The 23,837-nt window shown below is 41.6% G+C and overlaps 1 protein-coding gene across 1 annotated transcript in view; it reads right to left on the reverse strand.

Annotated features, from left to right (window-relative positions):
- MTAP (methylthioadenosine phosphorylase) overlaps window positions 1-23,837 on the reverse strand; it is a 248,349-nt gene that overhangs the window by 19,150 nt on the left and 205,362 nt on the right. Inside the window, exons 5-7 of the mRNA XM_069240363.1 lie at window positions 15,110-15,212; window positions 12,531-12,770; window positions 8,802-8,924 (exon numbers count right to left, since the gene is read on the reverse strand). Coding sequence (XP_069096464.1) covers window positions 8,802-8,924; window positions 12,531-12,770; window positions 15,110-15,212 — 466 coding nt within the window. The remainder of the gene's footprint in view (window positions 1-8,801; window positions 8,925-12,530; window positions 12,771-15,109; window positions 15,213-23,837) is intronic.

Genomic DNA, 23,837 nt, shown 5'->3' on the forward strand with positions numbered 1-23,837 from the left:
GGAATAAAGTGAGAAATAAAACCAAGAAGACAGTGAGGGACAGGTTCATCTCTAGGTATCTTACATGAGGCCAATTGGATCTATAGGCAGGATGCAGAATAAGTGCTTACGAAAGAGTTCTTATAAAAGAGCTAAAGGGTGTTAGAGAAAACAGCTGGTATAAATAATAGCATGTATGAGCACGTTTAGAGCAAACACAGCAAAATATATGGTGCACAAACAGGGCCTGGAGTTGGATTAGAAAGTTCCAACTGTTAGAGGGGGTTAATCACGAAGGTAAACTTACCTGTGAGTAAATCTACACATGTAAATTTACTTTAACACTTTTGAGTAACTTTACTAATTTTCAGCTATTTATCATCTACAAATGTAAAGTTACCCAAAAGTGTGGACTTACAAGTCCCCGCCCCCTGAAACATGGGATGGAATAGAATCAGTGAAAACATCATTTACAACATTAAGTTACTACTAGTAGTGACTTTATGACCGTCTTTGGCATTTTGCGCACTTGATGAAGACCTCTGCAATTGGGGCGGAGATCTCCCTATTGGTAAAGTACAGCGAAATAATGAGATTTATTCAACTTTTAAAAACATTGCATGTTAAATGATAATATTAAAAAATGTTCTATATCTATTTCAAATGTAGGATATATTTTAAAATATAACTACAATAAAACAAACATTTTAATTACATTTGTAATTAATTTTAATAAGTTAAAATAACATTTTGTTTTAAAGATTGTTTTTTAAATTAAAGCCACCTAAAGTCAAATGTTATATGTATTTAATATGCATTAGAGCTTACTAAAAGTTATGTATAAAAGTAACGTATTTTAAATTGAAAGGCCATTACATTATTTTAAGATAGAATATTCTATATTTATCATTTATAATTATTTTTTTCACTAAAATAACGTTCTATATATTTAAATTAAAATTGGTTAATTTATTTTAAAATGATTTCCTATGGGGTCTTATTTTAAGTTCCTAACTACCTTATTTTCTACAGCAGGTGTTGCAGTACCTGCAGTTGGCCATTGCTGGTGCTAGGCTTAATCCAGGTCTGAGCTGAAGTAATATTACAACTGTTTTGGGTCATTTTTGATGTAGAACTGTAGTAATCATAGAAGTGCAGTTTATGAATAGGAATGGCTTTATATTTTCTTTGTAGGTGGATAAATGACTGTCACTACATCCCTCCCTTTATTCGTAAATATTCCCCATTTTCCAGCAACGGTCCTCTGTCTCTCCCACATTTACTATTCATTACTATGTACAACTACCTGTGCAGAGATCTCCGCAGTGGGAGCGAAGAGCGCCACAAATATGAAAGCAGGAGAGGCGGTGGCGAAGACCTCAACATATAGAATAGTGAATAGCATTTCGTAGGACATTAGTGGTACTGCTGTAGTAGTACTACATGTACTGCAAAGCACAGCTTGTCAATAGCCCCTTAAGGGTGTACAGTTTTCTAGACCTGCCATACTTTTTTGCTAATCTCAGAACAAACAGCATTCGAAGAATAGTTGCCACAAATAAGAAAGCCTGATAGCTAGGAACACTTGGTTACAATAGAAATGCAGTTTGAGGTGAGCTGGAGTTAGATTGTACCAGCAGTTGCATACATTCACTCCACTAAAGCAAGACACTGCAATAAAAGAAAGACTGGAATTTCTTGTAACCTACAGCAAATGTGGCTGCTGCATAGTATTGTGGCATTTTCTTGCTCAACCTAGCTCGTAAACCACAATGTATGGATTGAGTTAGAGGAAGCATGGGCTAACCACAGCTCTAATCTCGGTGTAGCTGTAAATACCAACCTGCAAACAACACTACTTTTAAGGGGACAACTACATTCAGAATAAAAAAAGTACATCACGTTCTGTTACTTGACTGTTATGTCGATTTCATGAAATATTTAGGCGTCCACTATTAATTGCTACATTAATACCACAACAATTATTAACAATAATGTGAGTATCAGTAATTTCAAGATGTGATATTACTTAGGATAAATATGTATTTTAAAGTTATAATTCGTAGTTCACACTGGTCAGATGTTGATATCTGATTACACCAGGGTCATCAATGCTGCATATTGTCAAGTCGTTTTTCGTGGCTTAAACTGTTCTGAATTTTGTTGCAATTAATCCTTCACTCCCATTACGTTCTGCAGAGGCGGAGTCTTGTTCCCATTCTAGTTACTAGGAAGGTTTGGGTAATCTTTAACAGCTAATTCAGTTGTGCCCAGTGGCGTTTATAAATGATGCATGACGCCTTTACGCTCTGTCATCTAGACATCCAAATAATGAATTCCTTAAAGCCACAAGTTGCAATACTCGACAGCAGATACGGAGGTGGAAGTGACCCTGCAGGTACCTGGTCTGAGAGGAATCTTAGGCATAATATAATAAGTCAAGTATGAGGCTTTACATTTGAAATGCAATTCATATGAGGAAAAAGTTGAGTTTTGATTTACGAGTTAGTTGTACGGGGCTAGGAATGTATGTTTTAACTTTGCTGTTTAAATGAATAATTTTGTATGATGCTTTTAACAAAAACACTATATATTTTATATACTTTTATGGCTTGTATGAATGGAGCCAAATAGAATTTGTTGATGACGAACGAGGACACATTTGATAGAGATATTCTCTTGAGTAAGATGGACAAGAGATTTGCCAGGGGCCGTTTTTAGCACTTGTACTAGGGTAAATTACCCCCTCCAAATGTTCAAGGAAGTAATTTACTGCAGGTCTTGATCTGAGTAATTATATTTTTAATCTAACAACTCTTTAAAACTTCAACCAAGCAACATGTTTCTTTGCTGTGTGCAGTCTGTGCTGTAGTTGGGCGAGTAAGATTATTTCTCACTCCATAATGTCCATTGTGTTTCAAAAAGAAACCCTAAAAAGAAAAATACAACAGATGGGTAATCAATGCAGACAGTTTGATAATATGGACTAAGGTTCCGTGGATACCATATTTTAATAAAAAATACAAGATATGGCAGCTGTATGGGGCACAAGACATTGCACCTTTCTTCTCTCGTCGGAAAGTTCATGTTTATTTGTTAGGAAAATACATGTTCTCATGGTCAAATAGAACAGATATTTATTTATTTATTTATATATGGTGAATGGCCATCTGGTGGGTGTATTAAAGCTTCTATTAAGTCACTACAGCCTGGGCGCAGGTGTCAATACAGCTCTTCTTCCTATGCAGTACCATCAGTTCATCCTGGGCCCATTTATTCAAGTCGGAAAGCCAACATGATTGGGACCAGTTGGATATTGCCATTACATGAAAAGTATTATTTTATCCAAAAGGCTAGCTGTATCCTCAAACTTCTGCATAGCTTCTCTGACTTCTATCAGTGACAAAAGTCCAAAGAGGCTGTACCTGGCTGATGGGCCCATAACTAGAGCGAAACCAGTCTTGAGTTGCTTGTCTTCCGGTTCAAGAAGGACCTGGCCTAAGAGTTCGAGCTTGGCTGTTCCCATAAGGGGCAGGATGAAGACTAATCTGCATATGGCTGGATGCAAACTGAAGTGGCATGTTGAGCAAAACAATGATCGGTTGGGATGCTGCCCTGAGCGACTGTCAGTGGTTAGACAAATTGCAAGCATTCCCCCCTCAGCTTTTGTATGTTTCATACACTGCCATAAGTGGCATGAGTATTCCCAGACATGGGCCCCGTGCTTACTGTATCACTGAAACCAAGCTGTACCTGGCTGATGAGCCCACAACTAGGGCGAAACTGATCTTGGGTTGCTTGTGTTTCGGTTAAAGGAGGACCTAGTAGTTTAGTCTTGACTGTTCCTATGAGGGGAGAGGTCAAGACTGATTTGCATATGGTTAGGTCCAAACCGAGTGGGCATATTAGTTGTGATGCTACCTCGAGCAATTGCCAGTGGTTAGGAAAACTGCAAGTATTCCTCCCATCACCTTTTGTGTATTTAATGGGGATATCACTCCAGATCCTAGGTGCGTAGCTAAAGAAGGCCTCTTGCCAGTTTTTCTTCTATTTCACCCTTCTTCATCTTCATTCTGGCGGTGTCCTGTGTGTGGGTTTGAGTAGAGCCACTGGATATTGTGAGCTTGTCAGCCAGGTAGACTGGGATGCAAGTTGTGATGGTTATGTAGATCACGGAAGAGGTTTTGAAGATGATACAGCCACGAGGGGGGCGATGTGGTCATATTTATGCTGGGCCTTAATGAGGTGTGCTGCAGCATGTAGGAAATATTTAAGGGGAACCATTGTGAGGTGTGGGAGGCTGTCTAGCAGGGCTCTCTCACCATCCAGATAAATAAGCATGAGTGCTTGAACAGCTGCACTGAAGTTGCTTTCTGAAAGGAGTGGTCTAATTTTCTTAGGAAGAAAGGCATGGTTCTAGGCATCCTCGGTTTTGTTGGTGATATGCTCCTTGAGGGTAATAATGGTGACCACGGCGAATCTGAGTGATTTGGGACTGGGTGAAAGTTGGGGTTCAATTTCATCCAGGTTCATGCCTTTGAGGAGGTTTGGACTAGTTGTTGCTTATTTTTCTTGGAGAATAGCAGTAATTCTGTTTTTGTGGGGTTAAGTTTCAGGTAGATGCTGGACATCTAGGTATGGATGAGATAAGGTGCCGTTAGTATTTGGTGTATTCGATGTCTGGAGCAGGGGAGACCTTCAAATATTCATCATGTCATCAGCGTAAAGGTGAGTTGTCATGGTATTTTCTGTGAGTAGAGCTCCAAGGAGTTCCATATACAAGATGAAGATGATGATTACACATTGCAACCCCGGGGAACTCCATAGGTTTTGGGAATCTTCTGGGATCTGAAGGTGCCCATATGAATGGACTGCTGCTGGTCAGAGAGGAAATGGGAGAACCAGTGAAGGAGCTTTCGAGTGAATCCCATTCAACACGTCAGGGTCTAATTGAGAGTGGGATGGTCAATGGCGTTGAAGGCAGGTGATAGATCCAGCAATTTAAGTAAGCAAGGCAAAGCTTTATCTGTAGTCAGTAAGACAATGTATATAATTTTTCGGGTAGCCTAACCCATGCTGCAGCATGAGATGAAGCCAGAAGAACAGTCATGCAGGAAATTATTGGATTTATGTTATCTTGCAGTTGTTATTTTTCAAAGCTTTTTCAAGTGAAAGAAAGTGAACTGGATAGCTTGTGTAGAAAGAGAGATATTGCTTGGGAAGAATACCCCTGGAACTGAAGAAGGAAATCAAAAACGTTCTAGGTAAGGAAGGTCCGTGAGAGAGAACCCAACTGGGACTTTTGTCAGATAAAAGATTTGAATGGAACGGAATGCAAAGTACGTTCAGTAAGGAATAATCCATATTCATGCTAGTCTCAGTAGCATAGGCCAGTCAAAGGTTTAAGACTGCCCGCAAGATGTTCTTGCCATCTCTCTCAAATATAGTTGAGAGGTCATGTGATCTTGACTCCATAGAATTCTCTTTTATCTAGTTTACAGACATGGAGCAAGGGATGTAGAACCACATGCCGAAATGTGTTTTGCCTTCGGTGCCCCTTCCCAAAGCAAAGGTCTGTGTTTGCAGGTCATAGCTGCAACACAGCGCTCTTTGCTGCCCCCTGCTGATAGCGCCATAGGTTCTCCTAACCCTGTAGCTCACCTCATGAATGCACCAACTCTGCTTACAAAAATATATTCATAGAGAAAGCTTACAGCTACCTCCATCATGAGTGGACTAAAGTGGTTTCCTTGCTTAAGGCACCATTTCCATACATTTTCCTGGCAAAGTAGACCGTACCTGGCCTCCTTCATTAACCTTCTTTCTGAGCTCTATTCCAGACATTCTCGGATGCCATCATTCACCTTTCCTTAAAGAATATATTCTAGTCCTCCATGAGCCCTCTCAACCACTCTCATAGCGTTGTCCCTTTTTCTAAGTGTACTCTGCTAAACATAGTTTGCTCTTTATTCCGCATTTCCTTTTGGAATTTGAATCTATCATATTGCTCATACTCTAGCTTTTCCCTGGTGTGTGCATTTAGAATCCCTCTTGTCACAGACACTGTAATTTAAGCAATGTCCCATTATGGGTCCCTGTGGAGTCTGGCTCGAGAATGACTTGAGATCAATTAACTGGTGCTTTTTACTTCATGAGATGAGGTCTATCAAACCAAATACATTACTCAATCTGAGGCTTCACTTGTGATGAGGATGACAATTTCTGAATATGCCTCTTCACAACCACTATACTATCTATATAACCTTGTCCAAACTTGGGCATGTTATGGAGGAATTTTAAGGTGATGTTGTGCTTTGTGTAGAGCTGCATGCGACCGTCAGCTGCCTCAGAATGCTTTGCTGGTCAATGACTAAATTTGCACCAATAAACAAAAAGAAAAGTAAGTACTAGGGAGATTATTAAGGTCTTCAACTATCGTAAGCACCAATGCAACATCCATTCCTTGTCGTTCGGTGGTATTTCAACCCTTAGCCCTTATTCTACTCTGCTTCTCGTGGGTTTGGAACCCAAATCAACAAGTCTGTACTTTGCTACTCTGACTAATAGTCAAACACATCTCGGAACATGTTCTACTGTATTTAAAAACCTCTGTCATGATTCATTGCCACTGGGGCATCAATTGTCAATCCTGTGACCAATCTTCATATTTAAAGTAGGCATACCATCTCCTCCTTCGTCTGAGTGCCCTGTCGCATTCTTACCATGGCCAGACACACTTGTTGGTATTGTGTTTCTCTACTACCATGTACATTACACCTTTACCACTATTTATACCATTTATAGTAAAGACTGCATATTTATATTATAGTCTTCTCCTATTACAGCAGTGCCACAATGTTGTCTCTACCTGAACGTCGTCATCATCATCTTATGTGATTATATTAGTCAGGAGTTCGTCAAGAGTATACATGGGTTTATGTTCCAAACCTGAATTTTGTTAGAAAGATTGCTGAAGACCATGTCTTCGCCCACTCCTCTATGTAGTGTTACATGTGTAATACACCTACTTTGTGTTATCTTTGTAGAGTGCTCCGTCACCCCATTTTTTTGCAAGGTATTGTTCATACAATATAGAACTATCATATGTCAGGAAAATTAAGTAAACGCTAATTTTTTATAAACGAAACCACTTTTCAAATTTAGCACTTCTTTTTTAGCTGCCATGATATCAGGAAAAGCTCCGTCAATAAAAAAGAACTCAATCATCCATCTTTTTATGCTGTGTTTGTCAATTTCTATTATTAAAGGAAAAACATAACTTGGGCTTCTAGAGCACTGAAGTACGATTTCTGCCAGTCTCCATACAGTAATTTCAATCTAGCCAATGTCGAGAAAAATGTAACTATTGTGCTTTTATTGCATTTAATTTAAGAAATAATGTATTTTATGTAATATCCACACCATGTTTGACGTTTCCTCGCTACCTATAGTTTAGTAGGATATTTTAGGTGTACTATCAACTAACAAATCAGTGTTATAAATCATTGAGTCACTTATATGAACGGTGTCTGAAAGAATTAGAATGAATAGGTTGATAAGCATATGCAGCTCAGATTAATTGTCGGACCCTATTTTACTTGGTAGGAAATTCACTCATAGTCATGGTGAAAATAAGCGTCTGTTTGACCGTATTTCCATATCTAGAATCTCTAACTATATGTAGGCGGCATTGAAGAAATTGGGGGATACTGCACAATGGGCCTGAGGTACAAGCATATTTTGTAGTCTCAAAGCCCGAGATTTGCAAACTCAGAGGTTTTTCGACCACAAAGTAACTTTTTATAATTTGCAATCCCTTTCAGGAGTTTGACAAGTCTTTCCGAATCGCAAAAGGCTTTTGCCACCCTGTCAACATTGCAAATAGAAGGGGGCTAGAAATGGGGCCCCCTTTGTATTTGCGATTTGCAGAGGACTGTATCAATGGTCTGTGACAGCAATTACTGCTGCAAACCATTGATCAAATACTGGCACCGCAAAGGGGGTCATATTTGTTTCAAAAGGGGAAACTGTCCCTGTGAAGTATGTTTCCTTTTGGGAACTGGGGCAGCATAAAAGTGGGCGAGGACAACTGCTTACTGTAACTGATGTCCCCTCAAAAAAGAAAGTTGTTTTTTTAAAAGGAGCACCTTTTAAACACATGGCCTGATGTAAAAATGTTTTCTGTTTGGGTGTGCAAATGCAGGGACGGAGGTCTGCTGTTTCTTGGAAGCCCCAACCCTCATTTACACCAAATTACAGAGGGTCACAAACTGGAGCTTATTAATTAATATTCTTTAGGCGGGTGGTTTTGCGACTCTCCACGAATGTACTGTTTGTGATGTGACCTATTATTATATTAGTTGCATCACAAATTGCACTTCCATTCGAAAACCAGTCGGTGTGCAAATCTCCGATTTGCAAATTAAACTGGTAAAGGATTCCCTTCGTAATGATCCAATATGCAGCCTACCTCGGAGGAGGGGAGGTTCGGAAAAACGAAGTTTAAAAGGAGATTTTACTTCGACAAAAAGGTGAACGATGTTCTTAAAGAAATGCCTCCAAAATTACTGAAATTGCGCCCTGAATTACAGAGAGCACACCTTGGACGGTAACGATGAAAACAAAATAATATTCCTTTCCCCAAATGTGGTTAATTCTGCGTTTCTCTACTGATATAATTTCAGTTCAAAGGTCTGTGCTCTAATTGTCCGTAGGCTAACATATGCGAGCCAGACATTTGACCAAATCTGAAAGGAAACCCAATCTCCATTGGATCACAGACCGGTTCACTGGAAATGCACTGTCCTTGTGCAGATACTTACTTTCATACTGCTCACTGTTTCCTCCCAGTCCATCGATGCTATTTGAGGTATCGCAGTGAGAAGTATACTAGTTGCTTTATTTGAATTTTCTTTCAGAGTTTTCAACACCTTGTCCACAGAAACCTAAAACCACAAACAGGAAATTAAGAATACTTTCAGAGCAAGACTTTAAACAACCGTAAACACAATTATTTTCATTCATAAATACACGTAGGTGTTCTTGTCTGTAAAAGTGTGAAAGTTTGTGACCCCTGTAACTGAACACACCTGTCATTCAGATACTTAAGGAATTATTAGGTACATGGGTACTACAGAAGGGTGTAGTCACTTAACTACCAAACAACTACTTCCTTGGTTCTTGGGGTCCATAAGTGTGTTGTGGATGCTCAGCAGGGCCCTTGAATGGAATGCTTGCTCACTTGAGGCACAGCAAGAGGGCTGGCGGAGGCCAATGGGCTCTCTGTGAGTAAATGACCCTTCCACCATGGCCATTGTGGATTCATCTACCCAACCTTGAGGTGATTATCTGCCAAAAACATGGCAAACAGTCAACTAGTGTCAGTCTCAATAAAAAGCTTATCCATACATAAAGACTGTCAAGTACAAATATTAAACACATCAACACTAAGCAATGAATCCGCGCTACCAATTTCTTCTAGCAAAGGTAAACGAAAAAGTCATTTATTTTGTTCACTCTTTTTACTGAATTTCATTAAGATTGACATATGTGTCTGGAGGCATAAGTACCTCTCGCACAGACCCTTTGTATCGATCACTGATGTTTTTCTTTAATCCTGCTTTCAAAGAATGGTCAACAGTCCAAATTCCTTCATCCCTGCATAGGAGATTTTGGGAGGGAGGAACAAACAAGGCACCAGACGTTATGTGGAAAAAAGATAAAGGACCCCAGTTCTGAGAGGCCATAATCAGTCCAAGTGACTTGCTCCACCTATTAATGCCGTGCTTTGACTCCCAGAGCACCACACCAGGGCACCTTCCCTGTGTCTGCCAGCGACAAGTACAGGTTTTCCTTCAGTGTTCTTCTGACTGTTCTTCAGGCTAGCCTCAGTGCTTGACCCTCTGAGACCGGTGAAGCCAGGACTTTAATTTGTTCAAATGGTTGCAGGTGGTGGGCTTTGACACTCATTTCAGGAGATGGGAATATTTTTACTTATCAGACCTCGACTCTTGGCCAGAGAGAGAAAGGCAGCAAAGGGGAAAACAGTGGAAAGGAAGAAAAAGGCAGTGGTGAAAAATAAACTGCAGGAGTGAGATACAGAGACAGGGAGCCTAGGCTGGTGGAACAAAGAGAGATTATGCGAGACCAAACTAGGCAGAGTTGGTATTCTGAAATATAGGTATTTGAAAGCACTACCAGCAAGCGCCTAAGAGAAATTTGAGCCCTTGTACTTGGTTTTATTCATTTATTAACAATAGTATTTTTCTTTACAAATTAAGCACTGGGTGAAGACATGCGTCTTCTCCTTGCAGCATCACTCAAGAGTAAAGCTTCATTTCACCTCCCTTCTGCCTGCCCACCAGTCTTGGGTTGGATCACTAAAATGCCGTTACTATTTCATGATGTGGGGCAGAAAGGCGCTCTGAAATAATGTGATCATTACAGATAATATGGATGTCCTACCTGTTTGTCTATTGACTACTTCTGAGATCACAAAAGTGAGGTTGGATACTAACGGCATTTTTTAAAGCATTTCAACATTTTTTACACCATGGAGAGTGACAAGAGAGCATCTCTCTAATGTTTTGCAGGGAGAAACTTCGTTGGGAGCATTTTAGATTGACATGTCTTTGTTTGTCCCCCACTAACTTTTACTGACTGACTGCTCCTTTTCCTTCAATTACTGTTGATTTGTTTGATTTAATGCGTACATTTCTTATGAAGCCCCTTCACTGACTGCATCAGCAGCAATCATCAATTGATATTTGAAGATTCGCCACTTGCATGCTAACACTGCACAGATACGTACCTCTGGCCAGCAGGGTACACAACAAAAGTTATGGTGGCCTGTTGAAGTACTTGCTTTTGCAATGCTCTAACTCTGCCTTTCGAGCACCTATCAATGCACAGCATTCCTGAGAATTCCTTATTTGTGGTGGGATTTTCCATCTTCTCCTCACATGAGTGCATCAGTCACTTCCGGCTTGGTGCAGTACTTCCAACTATAGGTTTACAGCCACAAATGGCTCTAATATTGCTGTGACAGCTATCAACAAAAGGATACCCATCAGGTATACATATTTTTTTTCAGCCGCAGCCCGTCCATACAGGTGAAGGGGCCCCACTCCCTCACTTTCTTGAGAAGAGAGACTGTCTGGCTGAGCAAACGTCAGCGTGACACTCTTTTTGTTCGGGTCAGGCATCCATATACTAGACACGGGCTAAATGAGCAAGCTTCTGGCTGCCTTAGCTGAACTTTGCCAGGCTGTGGATTTCACAGCCCTGTGGGTGTGGCCTTCTCAACTGGCAAAAGTGTCTTGAGGCCCTCCCCCTCATGACCAAGGGGAGCATCACTGATTGCCTTGGACCTGGGCGCCTCAGTTTAAAACCCTGTGGTGTCAATCAGTGATGCCTTGTCACAGAGTGGGATAGGGCCATCTCACTCTGTGATGAGTGAGGGACTGCTGTCTTCCCTCACTGGGTGACCTAACCCTCCTGGGACCACCAATGCTTTACGTGTATGTATATCTGTATGAGTTTGTTGTAAGTGAGTGCTGTGAATGTGTGTGTGTGTGTGTACATGCATTTGTAAATGCATGGGTGTGAGTGTATAAGTGTGGATGTGGCCTGCCCGCCCAGCACTCTCCCTGCCACAAATACATGGCCACCACTAATTTTTGTTTTTACTAATGTGTAAGCCTCAGCTAGTACTGGACGCCCAGGAGTGGGCAGATCAATGTACCTTGTGAGTGCCACTAAACTTTTGAGTTTGGGGCTATTGACTAATTCCTTTCAGACCCTTTTCCAAATTGGAAGTGGTCTGAGTTTTAGTGCAGCAAACGGCTGGATTAAATTTCTATCTATGGTCGGAAGGGGAATGGCTCATCTCCAAAACGTGGTGGAGGTGTAAAGCAAGGGGTTTCTACAAGTGGAAAAATGTCTACCCCCTGGGAGGAAACAAAGAAAAACATCGTGGACATGTCAACAGTGCATACCATGTGCAATTACAATTTGTGGTGCCTGTCAACATTGCGTACCATGTACAAATACACAATGAGAAATAGCAGAGACATCTGTGACGAACAGCACTTCTATAACTGTAGAATTACGAGTCCCTTTGTGAACTGGCCAACAGTATACTCTTCAGCAACTTCAGACACATTATTGGGTTGCTCAATTACAACATCCAAAAAGCTAGTCTTTTCGCACAGTTAGGGCATACCCCCACTTCCATACGACACATTTATTAAAACCAGCATAATGACATTTGAAACGTATTGCATTTCTATGAACCTCACGTGGATTAACATGTGCTCTGTGTTAAAGTGAGCCACATGTATGCATATGTTAAATAAAGTTTCTAATTTATATGATCAATGGTGATGCATTTCTTTCTTAAATTATTAAGTAACTTATGTTGGACCTGGGCAAAACTATTTTTGAATTTTTAGATAAACATAAATATTTCCGAGTGAGAGGTGCTACAATTCCTTTAACAATTGTTCTGCACTCCTTTAACACGTGGCAATATGGCTCAACATTATACTCACTGCTTCTTCATGCTCCTTCCAACAATCATAATCTGTTGCCATAGCGACACTTGCGTAACAGATACCAGCCTCTTTAGCAAGGACTACTTCTGGAACTGTGGACATGTTGATGACATCAGCTCCCCAGAGGCGAAACATCAAGCTTTCCGCCCGAGTACTGAACCGTGGTCCTTCAATGGTTATCATGGTCCCTTTTGGGTGACATTTGATCCCAAGCTTCTTTGCAACTTCGATTAGGACCTCAAAAGGACAAGTATGCACAGTTATCATTCAGACCATATGCCTCAGTGTCATGGTGTGCATTCTAATTGATTGACAATGCAATATGTAATACACCAGTGGACATGTCCTCTAAGATTACCACTCAAAATAGCTTATCACAAAACAGCTATTGAGATACAACATACACAAAATATCTACTGCATAGAACATGACTCCTCAAATTAGTTACAATGAAGATCTTAAACATTCAACACAATTATTGTAATTCATGTAATTACATACTGTATGTGGTTGTCAATGTAAACACCTGCCTTAGCGTAACTGTTACAGCCACATATTCTTTCTCATGGTACACTTGTGTAAAGGAAAAGTCAATCTATGATGCTTAGAACCTCTCTGTCAAATTCTATTCTATTCTGATGTATCTGTATAATGCATAGCTACCCGATCGGACGTCCCAGTGGTGAAGCAATAACACCACCAAAACCATTCAGTGAACCCAAGAGTTTTGAGGAGCTTCCTGGACCTAATTTCCAACTGTTGAGATCTTATATTTGTGGGGAGATTGTTCCAGAGTTTGGTAACTAGGTACGCAAACAAGCGGCCACTCTGTCTCGCTCTCCTGATTTTAGGTACTGTGAGAAGCCCCTGTATCATCATCATCAAATACTTTACTTTATTCGGCTGTAATTAAGCCATAAAAGTTACATCACAGCAATATATAAAATTTTCTAACAAGGTGAAAACCAAAAACCTTTAAAAAAAAATCTTTACCAAGATCCCTAAACATTCAATAAAATATGCCAACAATAATATATAATACAGAGCTTTCAGTAAGTAGAATGTAATATTAAAGTGCTTTGGATAAAATTCAAAACAGCATAAATGACAATTTAATTTCTCAGGCACTATAAATAAGTGAAGGTGGCTATATTAGATGTAATACCCCCTTCCCGCAATGCTAGCCATTAGAACGGCCTTCTCTGACGAGAATAAAATGTGCAGAATAAAGTGAAATGGGGAGTAGATTGATCAGCTGAAGCTTCACAGTGACATGGGGGCAAGTTTAAAAACCAAGTGCCTCTATTGGGAAAGGTTACTAAAAAATGTATTGTATTAAGCCGAAATCTTGTCAATAAAAACTTCTGTTTCTGATTAATTAACTGCAGATAAACTACTGGACGTGCTAACAGGGCCCTAGTGGAGCCCTAACTGTAATTCCCCTTTTGTCACGGCTGGTTCCTGAGGGTACCATGTACACCTGTTCGAGAAAGAGTTATTTGACTTGGAGGAATGCTAGATAAACTAGCCGGGGTATGATAGAATGTTGGGGTACCCAGCCTTTCAAAGCTATTTTTGACATAATTGAGCCAAGGGATATCTAGGGAGTTATCCATGTTCATGCAATCTGACAAAATTGGTCTACTCAGGTGGGCCTCCGGATTTTTCAAAATTTGTATCCATGATAAAAGAGGTTGAAGTTTAATAAAATCCTCTAAAAAAAGTTAACCCTACCTCATCACGACAAAATGAAGTTACTGTAGCCTGGGATTGGCAAAAATCTTCGTATGAACTTGTTTTGTGCAATTAGTAAAGACATACAGTTTGCATAACCACAAATAACCACCCCAATTGTTGCAACAGACGCACATTTACTCTTATAAATACAAAGTAATTCACTTATTGGTTTGTGCCCCAGCAGTTTCGTAAACCCAAATACCGCATCTATTGCCTTTTAGAATTGCAGGACCCTTACATTCAATAGGAACTTCCAATTAAAGTCAATATCGAACGGGATGTCCAAGTAAGTGAAAATGAAATGTTTGTGGCTTGACCTCACTTAGCTGCATTCACTTTTATTTGGCTGTGGAGGACCTCTTTATCGGCTGATTCTAAGATATCTCTCATCACACACATACACACACACATACACACACTGAAAATAACAAAGGATAAAGTGATATTATAATTAGGCGTTAAAAAGAGATAACACAGAAGGCCTGATTTAGAGTTTGGTTGACGAGTTACTCCGTCACAAAGATGACGGATATCCTGTCTGCCGTATTACGATCTCCATAGGCCATAATGGGATCGTAATACGGAGGACGGGATATCCGTCATGTTTGTGATGGAGTAACTCCTTCCACCAAACTCTAAATCAGGCCCAGAATGTTTAAAACCTGACAAAATCTAACAATCACCAGTTATAATTTCGTGACATTCACAAAAACCTTTTGCATTGGGTAGATTATAAGCAATTGCTAATTTTCAGTAGTCATTCACTGCATTTTGATTGAAGGTATCTGAAAAATGAGTAAAACAAAAATATATCTTTTTCAGGTTTATGCGCCTCTCACCTCTCTAGTTTTGGTGCAAAAAGGTTCAGCCATTGGAATATGGCATACCCCTGGACAGCAGTTAGGGCTCCCATCGTAGAAAGTTTGATGTCTTTTGGTAGTCCTGTAACAGTACAAGTTCAAAAACTGTTTTATTGATGCTAACAACACTGTTGATGAAACAAGACTGAAAATAACATTAATCCGGCCAAGAACAGTAACTTAGTGCTTACAGTAGCCTTTGTGGTGGCACATGGTGGTGCTAATACAGTGTTCTGAACCATACTGACTGGGAATAGAGCCAAGAGCTGCCCCCGTGGTCACTGGTTCTTCTGAAAAGAATTACTTTCCATCTACGACATGGGTAGCTACGGAAACATTGTAGAGAACAAACCAGGACTTTCCCGTTACAGACCCTTTAATCTCTCTTATTTTTTAATTTCAGTTTCTGTAGACCCCCAAGAAAAATCACAGCTCTCCTCAAAACTTAAATAAACAACCATGCCTGATGGTTTTGTTTCCAACACCACTATAGACCAGCTGGGTGTCAGCTTAAGCATTTCATCATTTGCTCACCCGCACACACCCATTCAGTGTTTAATAATGTTATCTGATTAATATCTATGCAGTAATACTGCAGTTTTCCTACTTTCTTTGTTGTGGACAAGAGACTCAATAAATGCTGTTAGATAAATTAGACGCAAAGACGCTAATATGGTCACATCATGGGACTCAGAGAGGCAGGTGTCGCCGCACACCACACAAGGGTGTCGTGATTTTGGTCATCAACCAGATCACCACTGAAGCCATGAAATTATGCTACAAACTAATACATTGCTAGTACAATAGCCCATAGCACAACATCTTACAGGCAAATGCAAAGAAACAAGCACACACTTGGACAAAACGTTCACTTGAAACAAATGTATCAGAAGCAGGTCAGCTGAACAGGCAACAGAGCACCACTGGCAGAACAATACAACAACCAGAGAGAAAGTTTACGAAAATGGTAAAAAGCATTATCCATCAACACAACAAAAAGACACAAACAGAATAGCGAAGGACCAAGTACCACATATAGAACCCATGAAACCGAAAACAGTCAGTAATATGAAGTTTTTCATGACACATTATCCTTAACCTGTTTTCTACAACCAAATTTAGCCCTTCCCCTTTATCCAAGGTTACAAAAATATTTTTAATTCATCATTATCACACAGAGTTTATCGGACAGTTAAAATGTAGCAATCAAATTAAATTAAAAAAGCATATCATTAATATTTGTCAGCTGCCATCATGTGCACTAGTGCAAGTAAGGTGTCTCATTCAGCAAAGAGTACACAATGTCTAAATTTTTCTGAGGCAGAGCGCCCAGAAACTGGATCTCCCTCCCGGTCGGCCTCACACGCCACAATGTCCCAGCCTCTGTACAAGAAAAATCTCAAGCTCTTATTTTTCTAACAATACTTTCTCCTAAGCCTTATCTAAATGCAAATCCATGCATACAGACACTCCTAGTACCTGCTCCTTGGTTCTGAAGATACTATAGTTTTAGTATTCCTTCACCCCCCTAATATTTACTTATTCTATCTACTAGTATACTTTACCTCCATTGTATTGCAATCCAACGTCTGCCCCTTCCTAATATTTACCTATTTTGCCTACTATGATATTTTACCACAACTATATTGCATTCCCCTGAAAGTTGTAGGTCTTTGCATCATTTTGCGTGGTACTTGGCCCCTAATAGTGTATCATATTCTGTATTTGTATAGAAACTGCCTCCAATTTTATAAAGTGATCTAATGCCCTCGGGCATGTCCACACTACACAAAACCACATAAATAAGCAACTAAATACATTAATAAATATAAAAGAACTGATCTAATCATGATGCAAGAGAGGTAGAAAGGTTGGTAATCACCAGTGAATTCCACACACAAAAATCCTTTTATTCAGCACAAGAATCATAATAAATAACTGAACTGCAAATTCCACTTGACATTAAGTTCATCAGTCTATTATTCAATATATATAGGTCTTTTTCGTAGCATATTGGGCTTGTAGTAAGGACTGAGCAACTGTATAAACAAAGTTAGGGATGCCGCTCTTTATTAGCGCGTTTATACATGTCGATTGCTATACAGAATTGTGTATGAAAAAAACAGACCCAGCATACGTAAACCCCATGGGTCTGACCTTGGAAAGCTTGCCATGTTCTTTGTTGCAAACAAAAGAATTGTAAACACATAAAAAATAAAGTAGTGTACAAGCCCAGGCACACCATCACTGCAACGGAAGTGGACTCCTTTTCAGGCGGCTGTGCACATGTGATTAAGCTTGAATGTATTTGCTTCCGGTGCAGGCTATGGGTGAAGAGGGCCAACTGATATGGCTGTATTTTCATCACGATTTTTGGGAAACCATGAGGCTGGTGAAAAAACTGAAGCTATCTCTACGCCAGACATAAAAAGTATATTAGTGCATTAACTCACACATTATCACAGGTGCAAATTTTAGTCTAAATAGAAGTGACTTTACTCCAGTTGTAACTGCCTGATAAATGGGGCAGGCCTAGATGGAAACACACCAGAAAATTACTTGCAAAATGCAGCTGTGGCTACACTGTGTCCTTCTTAAGCTCTAAGGATTATGGTTGACTAGCATTGCACGTGACTTCTGTTTAATGTAATCTTTATCATATTTCTTTAAATTCGGGTCATTATGTGCAAGCAGGCGGTTCTGTCTCAAATTAATAATAACGATTTGTATTTTTTGGTGTCTAAAAACGTGTTAAAGGAAAACACATATTTATTTGCTGATGTTACCAGTAAACATTTTAGAAACATACTCATATAGTGCCAACAGCATCCAGGAGCCATCAAACACTTTCGTGGTCAAATCAAATATGAACTGAAAAAAACCATGACTCAATGTTCAAGGCAACCCTCTCCTAACTTTCACAAGGCAGCCAGTATACTTTGTTCACAAAGTGTTCAGATGTCACTTTCAGGTTAGGAACCTCTTCAACTATTTGCATGTTTGCTGTGTCAGTTACAATCATTTTGACAGCATTTCAGCTATGTTGTACCCTTATGAAGCAGACTTTCCCAAGAAAAAAGCCCTTGAGGTATTAAAGTAGGACCGAAATATTAGTAAAGTAAAAAAAAAACAAAGAATGAAACTTCCAACTCAATTTAGTAACACGCATTAGCAAAGCCAATAGGTTTCGCCTATGTGAAATCTATTGGCTTTGTCAATTTTGTTTTACATGATGCACATCAGTTGATCTGCTGTGCAACATAACTTAAAGTAAAAAAAAAAAAAAAAAAAAATAACCTTATGACGCGGCAAGCACTGACCACGTCATAACGCTTTTTTTCTTACAGCCACGCTGCACAGCAGCTCATCCTCTGTGCAACATGTTAAAAAACATTGACAAAGCCATTAGATTTCACGGCAAAACCTATTGACTTTGCCAAAGCTTGTCTATTTAAAGTGGTCTGTGACATTGGGCATTTGTGTTTGGTGATTATCAAGGTGAAGAGTCATTGTGTTTCCGAGCGAAATGGTTTTTATGGTGAACAGGCATTTGAAGTAAAGGTGAAATGGGATTATCTAAGGCCTGTAGCATAAGCTTTATTATACACGTAGAGGAACTACAGCAAAGTGCAGCTTGTTTTTACTGGAGATGGCACAAAGAGAGTAGGAGCCTTCAGCTGAAGGACACTAACCACCGGTAGCAGTACTTGGTCCAGGCTGCAAGGCAGGATGGTGACACAAAACCCAGGAGGAAGACGGCAGCGGAGGCGTTGACCAATAGCAGCAAGGAAACAAGAGTGAGGTGGGAGCCAGCCAATGGTAAGTAAAGTGACGTGAGAGCCATATGGGAGCCAGCCAATGGTAAGTAAAGGTTACATGGGAGCCACATGCAATCTAGTCAATGGTAAGCAAAGGTAAGCAATGGGGGGGGCGCTAAGCCCCTTTTATGTATTTTTTTCAATACAAGAGATTCTGTGAGCCTAGCACAAACACTTTGAGGCAAAAACTAAAAAGGAGTAGAGTGCATAACAAAATGACGCTAAATTAACAGGAACTGGATCAAGGGAGTCAAGTATATAGATCTTTCATTTCAAATCAAACATGCCAAGAAATATAAAAGTGGCCATAGATGTTGTAAAGAAATGGCTCCCTGTTGCAGTTACCCCCCACTTTTTGCCTGATACTGATGCTGACTTGACTGAGAAGAGTGCTGGGACCCTGCTAACCAGGCCCCAGCACCAGTGTTCCTTCACCTAAGATGTACTTTTGTATCCACAATTGGCAGACCCTGGCATCCAGATAAGTCCCTTGTAACTGGTACTTCTAGTACCAAGGGCCCTGATGCCAAGGAAGGTCTCTAAGGGCTGCCGCATGTCTTATGCCACCCTGGAGACCTCTCACTCAGCACAGACACACTGCTTGCCAGCTTGTGTGTGCTAGTGAGGACAAAACGAGTAAGTCGACATGGCACTCCCCTCAGGGTGCCATGCCAGCCTCTCACTGCCTATGCAGTATAGGTAAGACACCCCTCTAGCAGGCCTTACAGCCCTAAGGCAGGGTGCACTATACCATAGGTGAGGGTACCAGTGCATGAGCATGGTACCCCTACAGTGTCTAAACAAAACCTTAGACATTGTAAGTGCAGGGTAGCCATAAGAGTATATGGTCTGGGAGTCTGTCAAACACGAACTCCACAGCACCATAATGGCTACACTGAAAACTGGGAAGTTTGGTATCAAACTTCTCAGCACAATAAATGCACACTGATGCCAGTGTACATTTTATTGCAAAATACACCCCAGAGGGCACCTTAGAGGTGCCCCCTGAAACTTAACCGACTGTCTGTGTAGGCTGACTAGTTCCAGCAGCCTGCCACACCAGAGACATGTTGCTGGCCCCATGGGGAGAGTGCCTTTGTCACTCTGAGGCCAGTAACAAAGCCTGCACTGGGTGGAGATGCTAACACCTCCCCCAGGCAGGAGCTGGAACACCTGGCGGTGAGCCTCAAAGGCTCACCCCTTTGTCACAGCCCAGCAGGGCACTCCAGCTTAGTGGAGTTGCCCGCCCCCTCCGGCCACGGCCCCCACTTTTGGCGGCAAGGCTGGAGGGAACAAAGAAAGCAACAAGGAGGAGTCACTGGCCAGTCAGGACAGCCCCTAAGGTGTCCTGAGCTGAGGTGACTCTGACTTTTAGAAATCCTCCATCTTGCAGATGGAGGATTCCCCCAATAGGGTTAGGATTGTGACCCCCTCCCCTTGGGAGGAGGCACAAAGAGGGTGTACCCACCCTCAGGGCTAGTAGCCATTGGCTACTAACCCCCCAGACCTAAACACGCCCTTAAATTTAGTATTTAAGGGCTACCCTGAACCCTAGAAAATTAGATTCCTGCAACTACAAGAAGAAGGACTGCCTAGCTGAAAACCCCTGCAGAGGAAGACCAGAAGACGACTACTGCCTTGGCTCCAGAAACTCACCGGCCTGTCTCCTGCCTTCCAAAGATCCTGCTCCAGCGACGCCTTCCAAAGGGACCAGCGACCTCGACATCCTCTGAGGACTGCCCCTGCTTCGAAAAGACAAGAAACTCCGGAGGACAGCGGACCTGCTCCAAGAAAGGCTGCAACTTTGTTTCCAGCAACTTTGAAAGAACCCTGCAAGCTCCCCGCAAGAAGCGTGAGACTTGCAACACTGCACCCGGCGACCCCGACTCGGCTGGTGGAGATCCGACACCTCAGGAGGGACCCCAGGACTACTCTGATACTGTGAGTACCAAAACCTGTCCCCCCTGAGCCCCCACAGCGCCGCCTGCAGAGGGAATCCCGAGGCTTCCCCTGACCGCGACTCTTTGAACCTAAAGTCCCGACGCCTGGGAGAGACCCTGCACCCGCAGCCCCCAGGACCTGAAGGACCGGACTTTCACTGGAGAAGTGACCCCCAGGAGTCCCTCTCCCTTGCCCAAGTGGAGGTTTCCCCGAGGAACCCCCCCCTTGCCTGCCTGCAGCGCTGAAGGGATCCCGAGATCTCTCATAGACTAACATTGCGAACCCGACGCTTGTTTCTACACTGCACCCGGCCGCCCCCGCGCTGCTGAGGGTGAAATTTCTGTGTGGGCTTGTGTCCCCCCCGGTGCCCTACAAAACCCCCCTGGTCTGCCCTCCGAAGACACGGGTACTTACCTGCAAGCAGACCGGAACCGGGGCACCCCCTTCTCTCCATTCTAGCCTATGTGTTTTGGGCACCACTTTGAACTCTGCACCTGACCGGCCCTGAGCTGCTGGTGTGGTGACTTTGGGGTTGCTCTGAACCCCCAACGGTGGGCTACCTTGGACCAAGAACTGAACCCTGTAAGTGTCTTACTTACCTGGTAAAACTAACAAAAACTTACCTCCCCCAGGAACTGTGAAAATTGCACTAAGTGTCCACTTTTAAAACAGCTATTTGTCAATAACTTGTAAAGTATACATGCAATTTTTATGATTTGAAGTTCCTAAAGTACTTACCTGCAATACCTTTCGAATGAGATATTACATGTAGAATTTGAACCTGTGGTTCTTAAAATAAACTAAGAAAATATATTTTTCTATACAAAAACCTATTGGCTGGATTTGTCTCTGAGTGTGTGTACCTCATTTATTGTCTATGTGTATGTACAACAAATGCTTAACACTACTCCTTGGATAAGCCTACTGCTCGACCACACTACCACAAAATAGAGCATTAGTATTATCTCTTTTTACCACTATTTTACCTCTAAGGGGAACCCTTGGACTCTGTGCATGCTATTCCTTACTTTGAAATAGCACATACAGAGCCAACTTCCTACATTGGTGGATCAGCGGTGGGGTACAAGACTTTGCATTTGCTGGACTACTCAGCCAATACCTGATCACACGACAAATTCCAAAATTGTCATTAGAAATTGATTTTTGCAATTTGAAAAGTTTTCTAAATTCTTAAAAGACCTGCTAGGGCCTTGTGTTAGATCCTGTTTAGCATTTCTTTTAGAGTTTAAAAGTTTGTAAAAGTTTGAATTAGAACCTAGAACTAGTTGTAGATTCTTAAAAAGTATTCCAACTTTTAGAAGCAAAATGTCTAGCACAGATGTGACTGTGGTGGAACTCGACACCACACCTTACCTCCATCTTAAGATGAGGGAGCTAAGGTCACTCTGTAAAATAAAGAAAATAACAATGGGCCCCAAACCTACCAAAATACAGCTCCAGGAGCTTTTGGCAGAGTTTGAAAAGGCCAACCCCTCTGAGGGTGGCAACTCAGAGGAAGAGGATAGTGACTGGGAGGAAAATTCCCCCCTACCAGTCCTATCTAGGGAGAACAGGGTCCCTCAAACCCTGACTCCAAAAATAATAGTCAGAGATGCTGGTTCCCTCACAGGAGAGACCAACACCTCTGAAATCACTGAGGATAACTCCAGTGAAGATGACCCCCTGTTAGCCAGGATGGTCAAAAGATTGGCTTTGGAAAAGCAGCTCCTAGCCATAGAAAGGGAAAGAAAAGAGATGGGCCTACGTCCCATCGATGGTGGCAGCAACTTAAATAGGGTCAGAGATTCTCCTGACATCCTAAAAATCCCCAAAGGGATTGTAACAAAATATGAAGATGGTGATGACATCACCAAATGGTTCACAGCTTTTGAGAGGGCTTGTGTAACCAGAAAAGTAAACAGATCTCACTGGGGTGCTCTCCTTTGGGAAATGTTCACTGGAAAGTGTAGGGATAGACTCCTCACACTCTCTGGAAAAGATGCAGAATCTTATGACCTCATGAAGGGTACCCTGATTGAGGGCTTTGGATTCTCCACTGAGGAGTATAGAATTAGATTCAGGGGGGCTCAAAAATCCTCGAGCCAGACCTGGGTTGATTTTGTAGACTACTCAGTAAAAACACTAGATGGTTGGTTAACTGGAAATGAAGTGTGTGACTATGTTGGGCTTTATAATTTGTTTATGAAAGAACACATTTTAAGTAACTGCTTCAATGAAAAGTTGCATCAGTATCTGGTAGACCTAGGTCCAATTTCTCCCCAAGAATTGGGAAAGAAGGCAGACCACTGGGTCAAGACTAGGGTAACCAAAACTTCCACTGGGGGTGACCAAAAGAAAGGGGTTACAAAAACTCCCCAGGAGAAAGTGGGTGACACTAGAAACAAAGAAAAAGAGTCCTCTGTAGGCCCCCAAAAACCAGAACAGGTGGGTGGGCCCCAAGACACAACCCAAAACAAAGGTGGGTACCAGGGTAAGAACTGGGATGCCACTAAGGCATGGTGCCACAACTGTAAACAGTCTGGGCACCACACCAAGGACACTTCTTGTCCCAAAAACAAACCCCAGAACAAAATTCCAGGGGTAACCAGTGTAGCCATGGGAGATGACTCCTCAGATGAGGAGGTCTTCATAGCCTTCAACTGGAAACAGGGCCCAACAGGTGAGTTGGAGATTCCAGAGGGAAGTAGACACTTCCACCACCTACTGGTGAATGGAATCCAAACCACTGCCCTGAGAGACACTTGTGCCAGTCACACTATTGTGCATGACAGGCTGGTGCTCTCAAACCAGTACATCCCAGGTGAGACTGCCAGGGTAAGAGTTAGCCTAGACAGGGTCACTAAGAGGCCTGTGGCTTTAGTACCCATAGAAGTGGGTGGCACTCTTAGCTGGAGAAGGGTAGTAGTCAGTACAGACCTCCCCCTTGA

Source organism: Pleurodeles waltl, chromosome 1_2, assembly GCF_031143425.1.
Source record: "Pleurodeles waltl isolate 20211129_DDA chromosome 1_2, aPleWal1.hap1.20221129, whole genome shotgun sequence".
Taxonomy (NCBI): Eukaryota; Metazoa; Chordata; class Amphibia; order Caudata; family Salamandridae; genus Pleurodeles; species Pleurodeles waltl.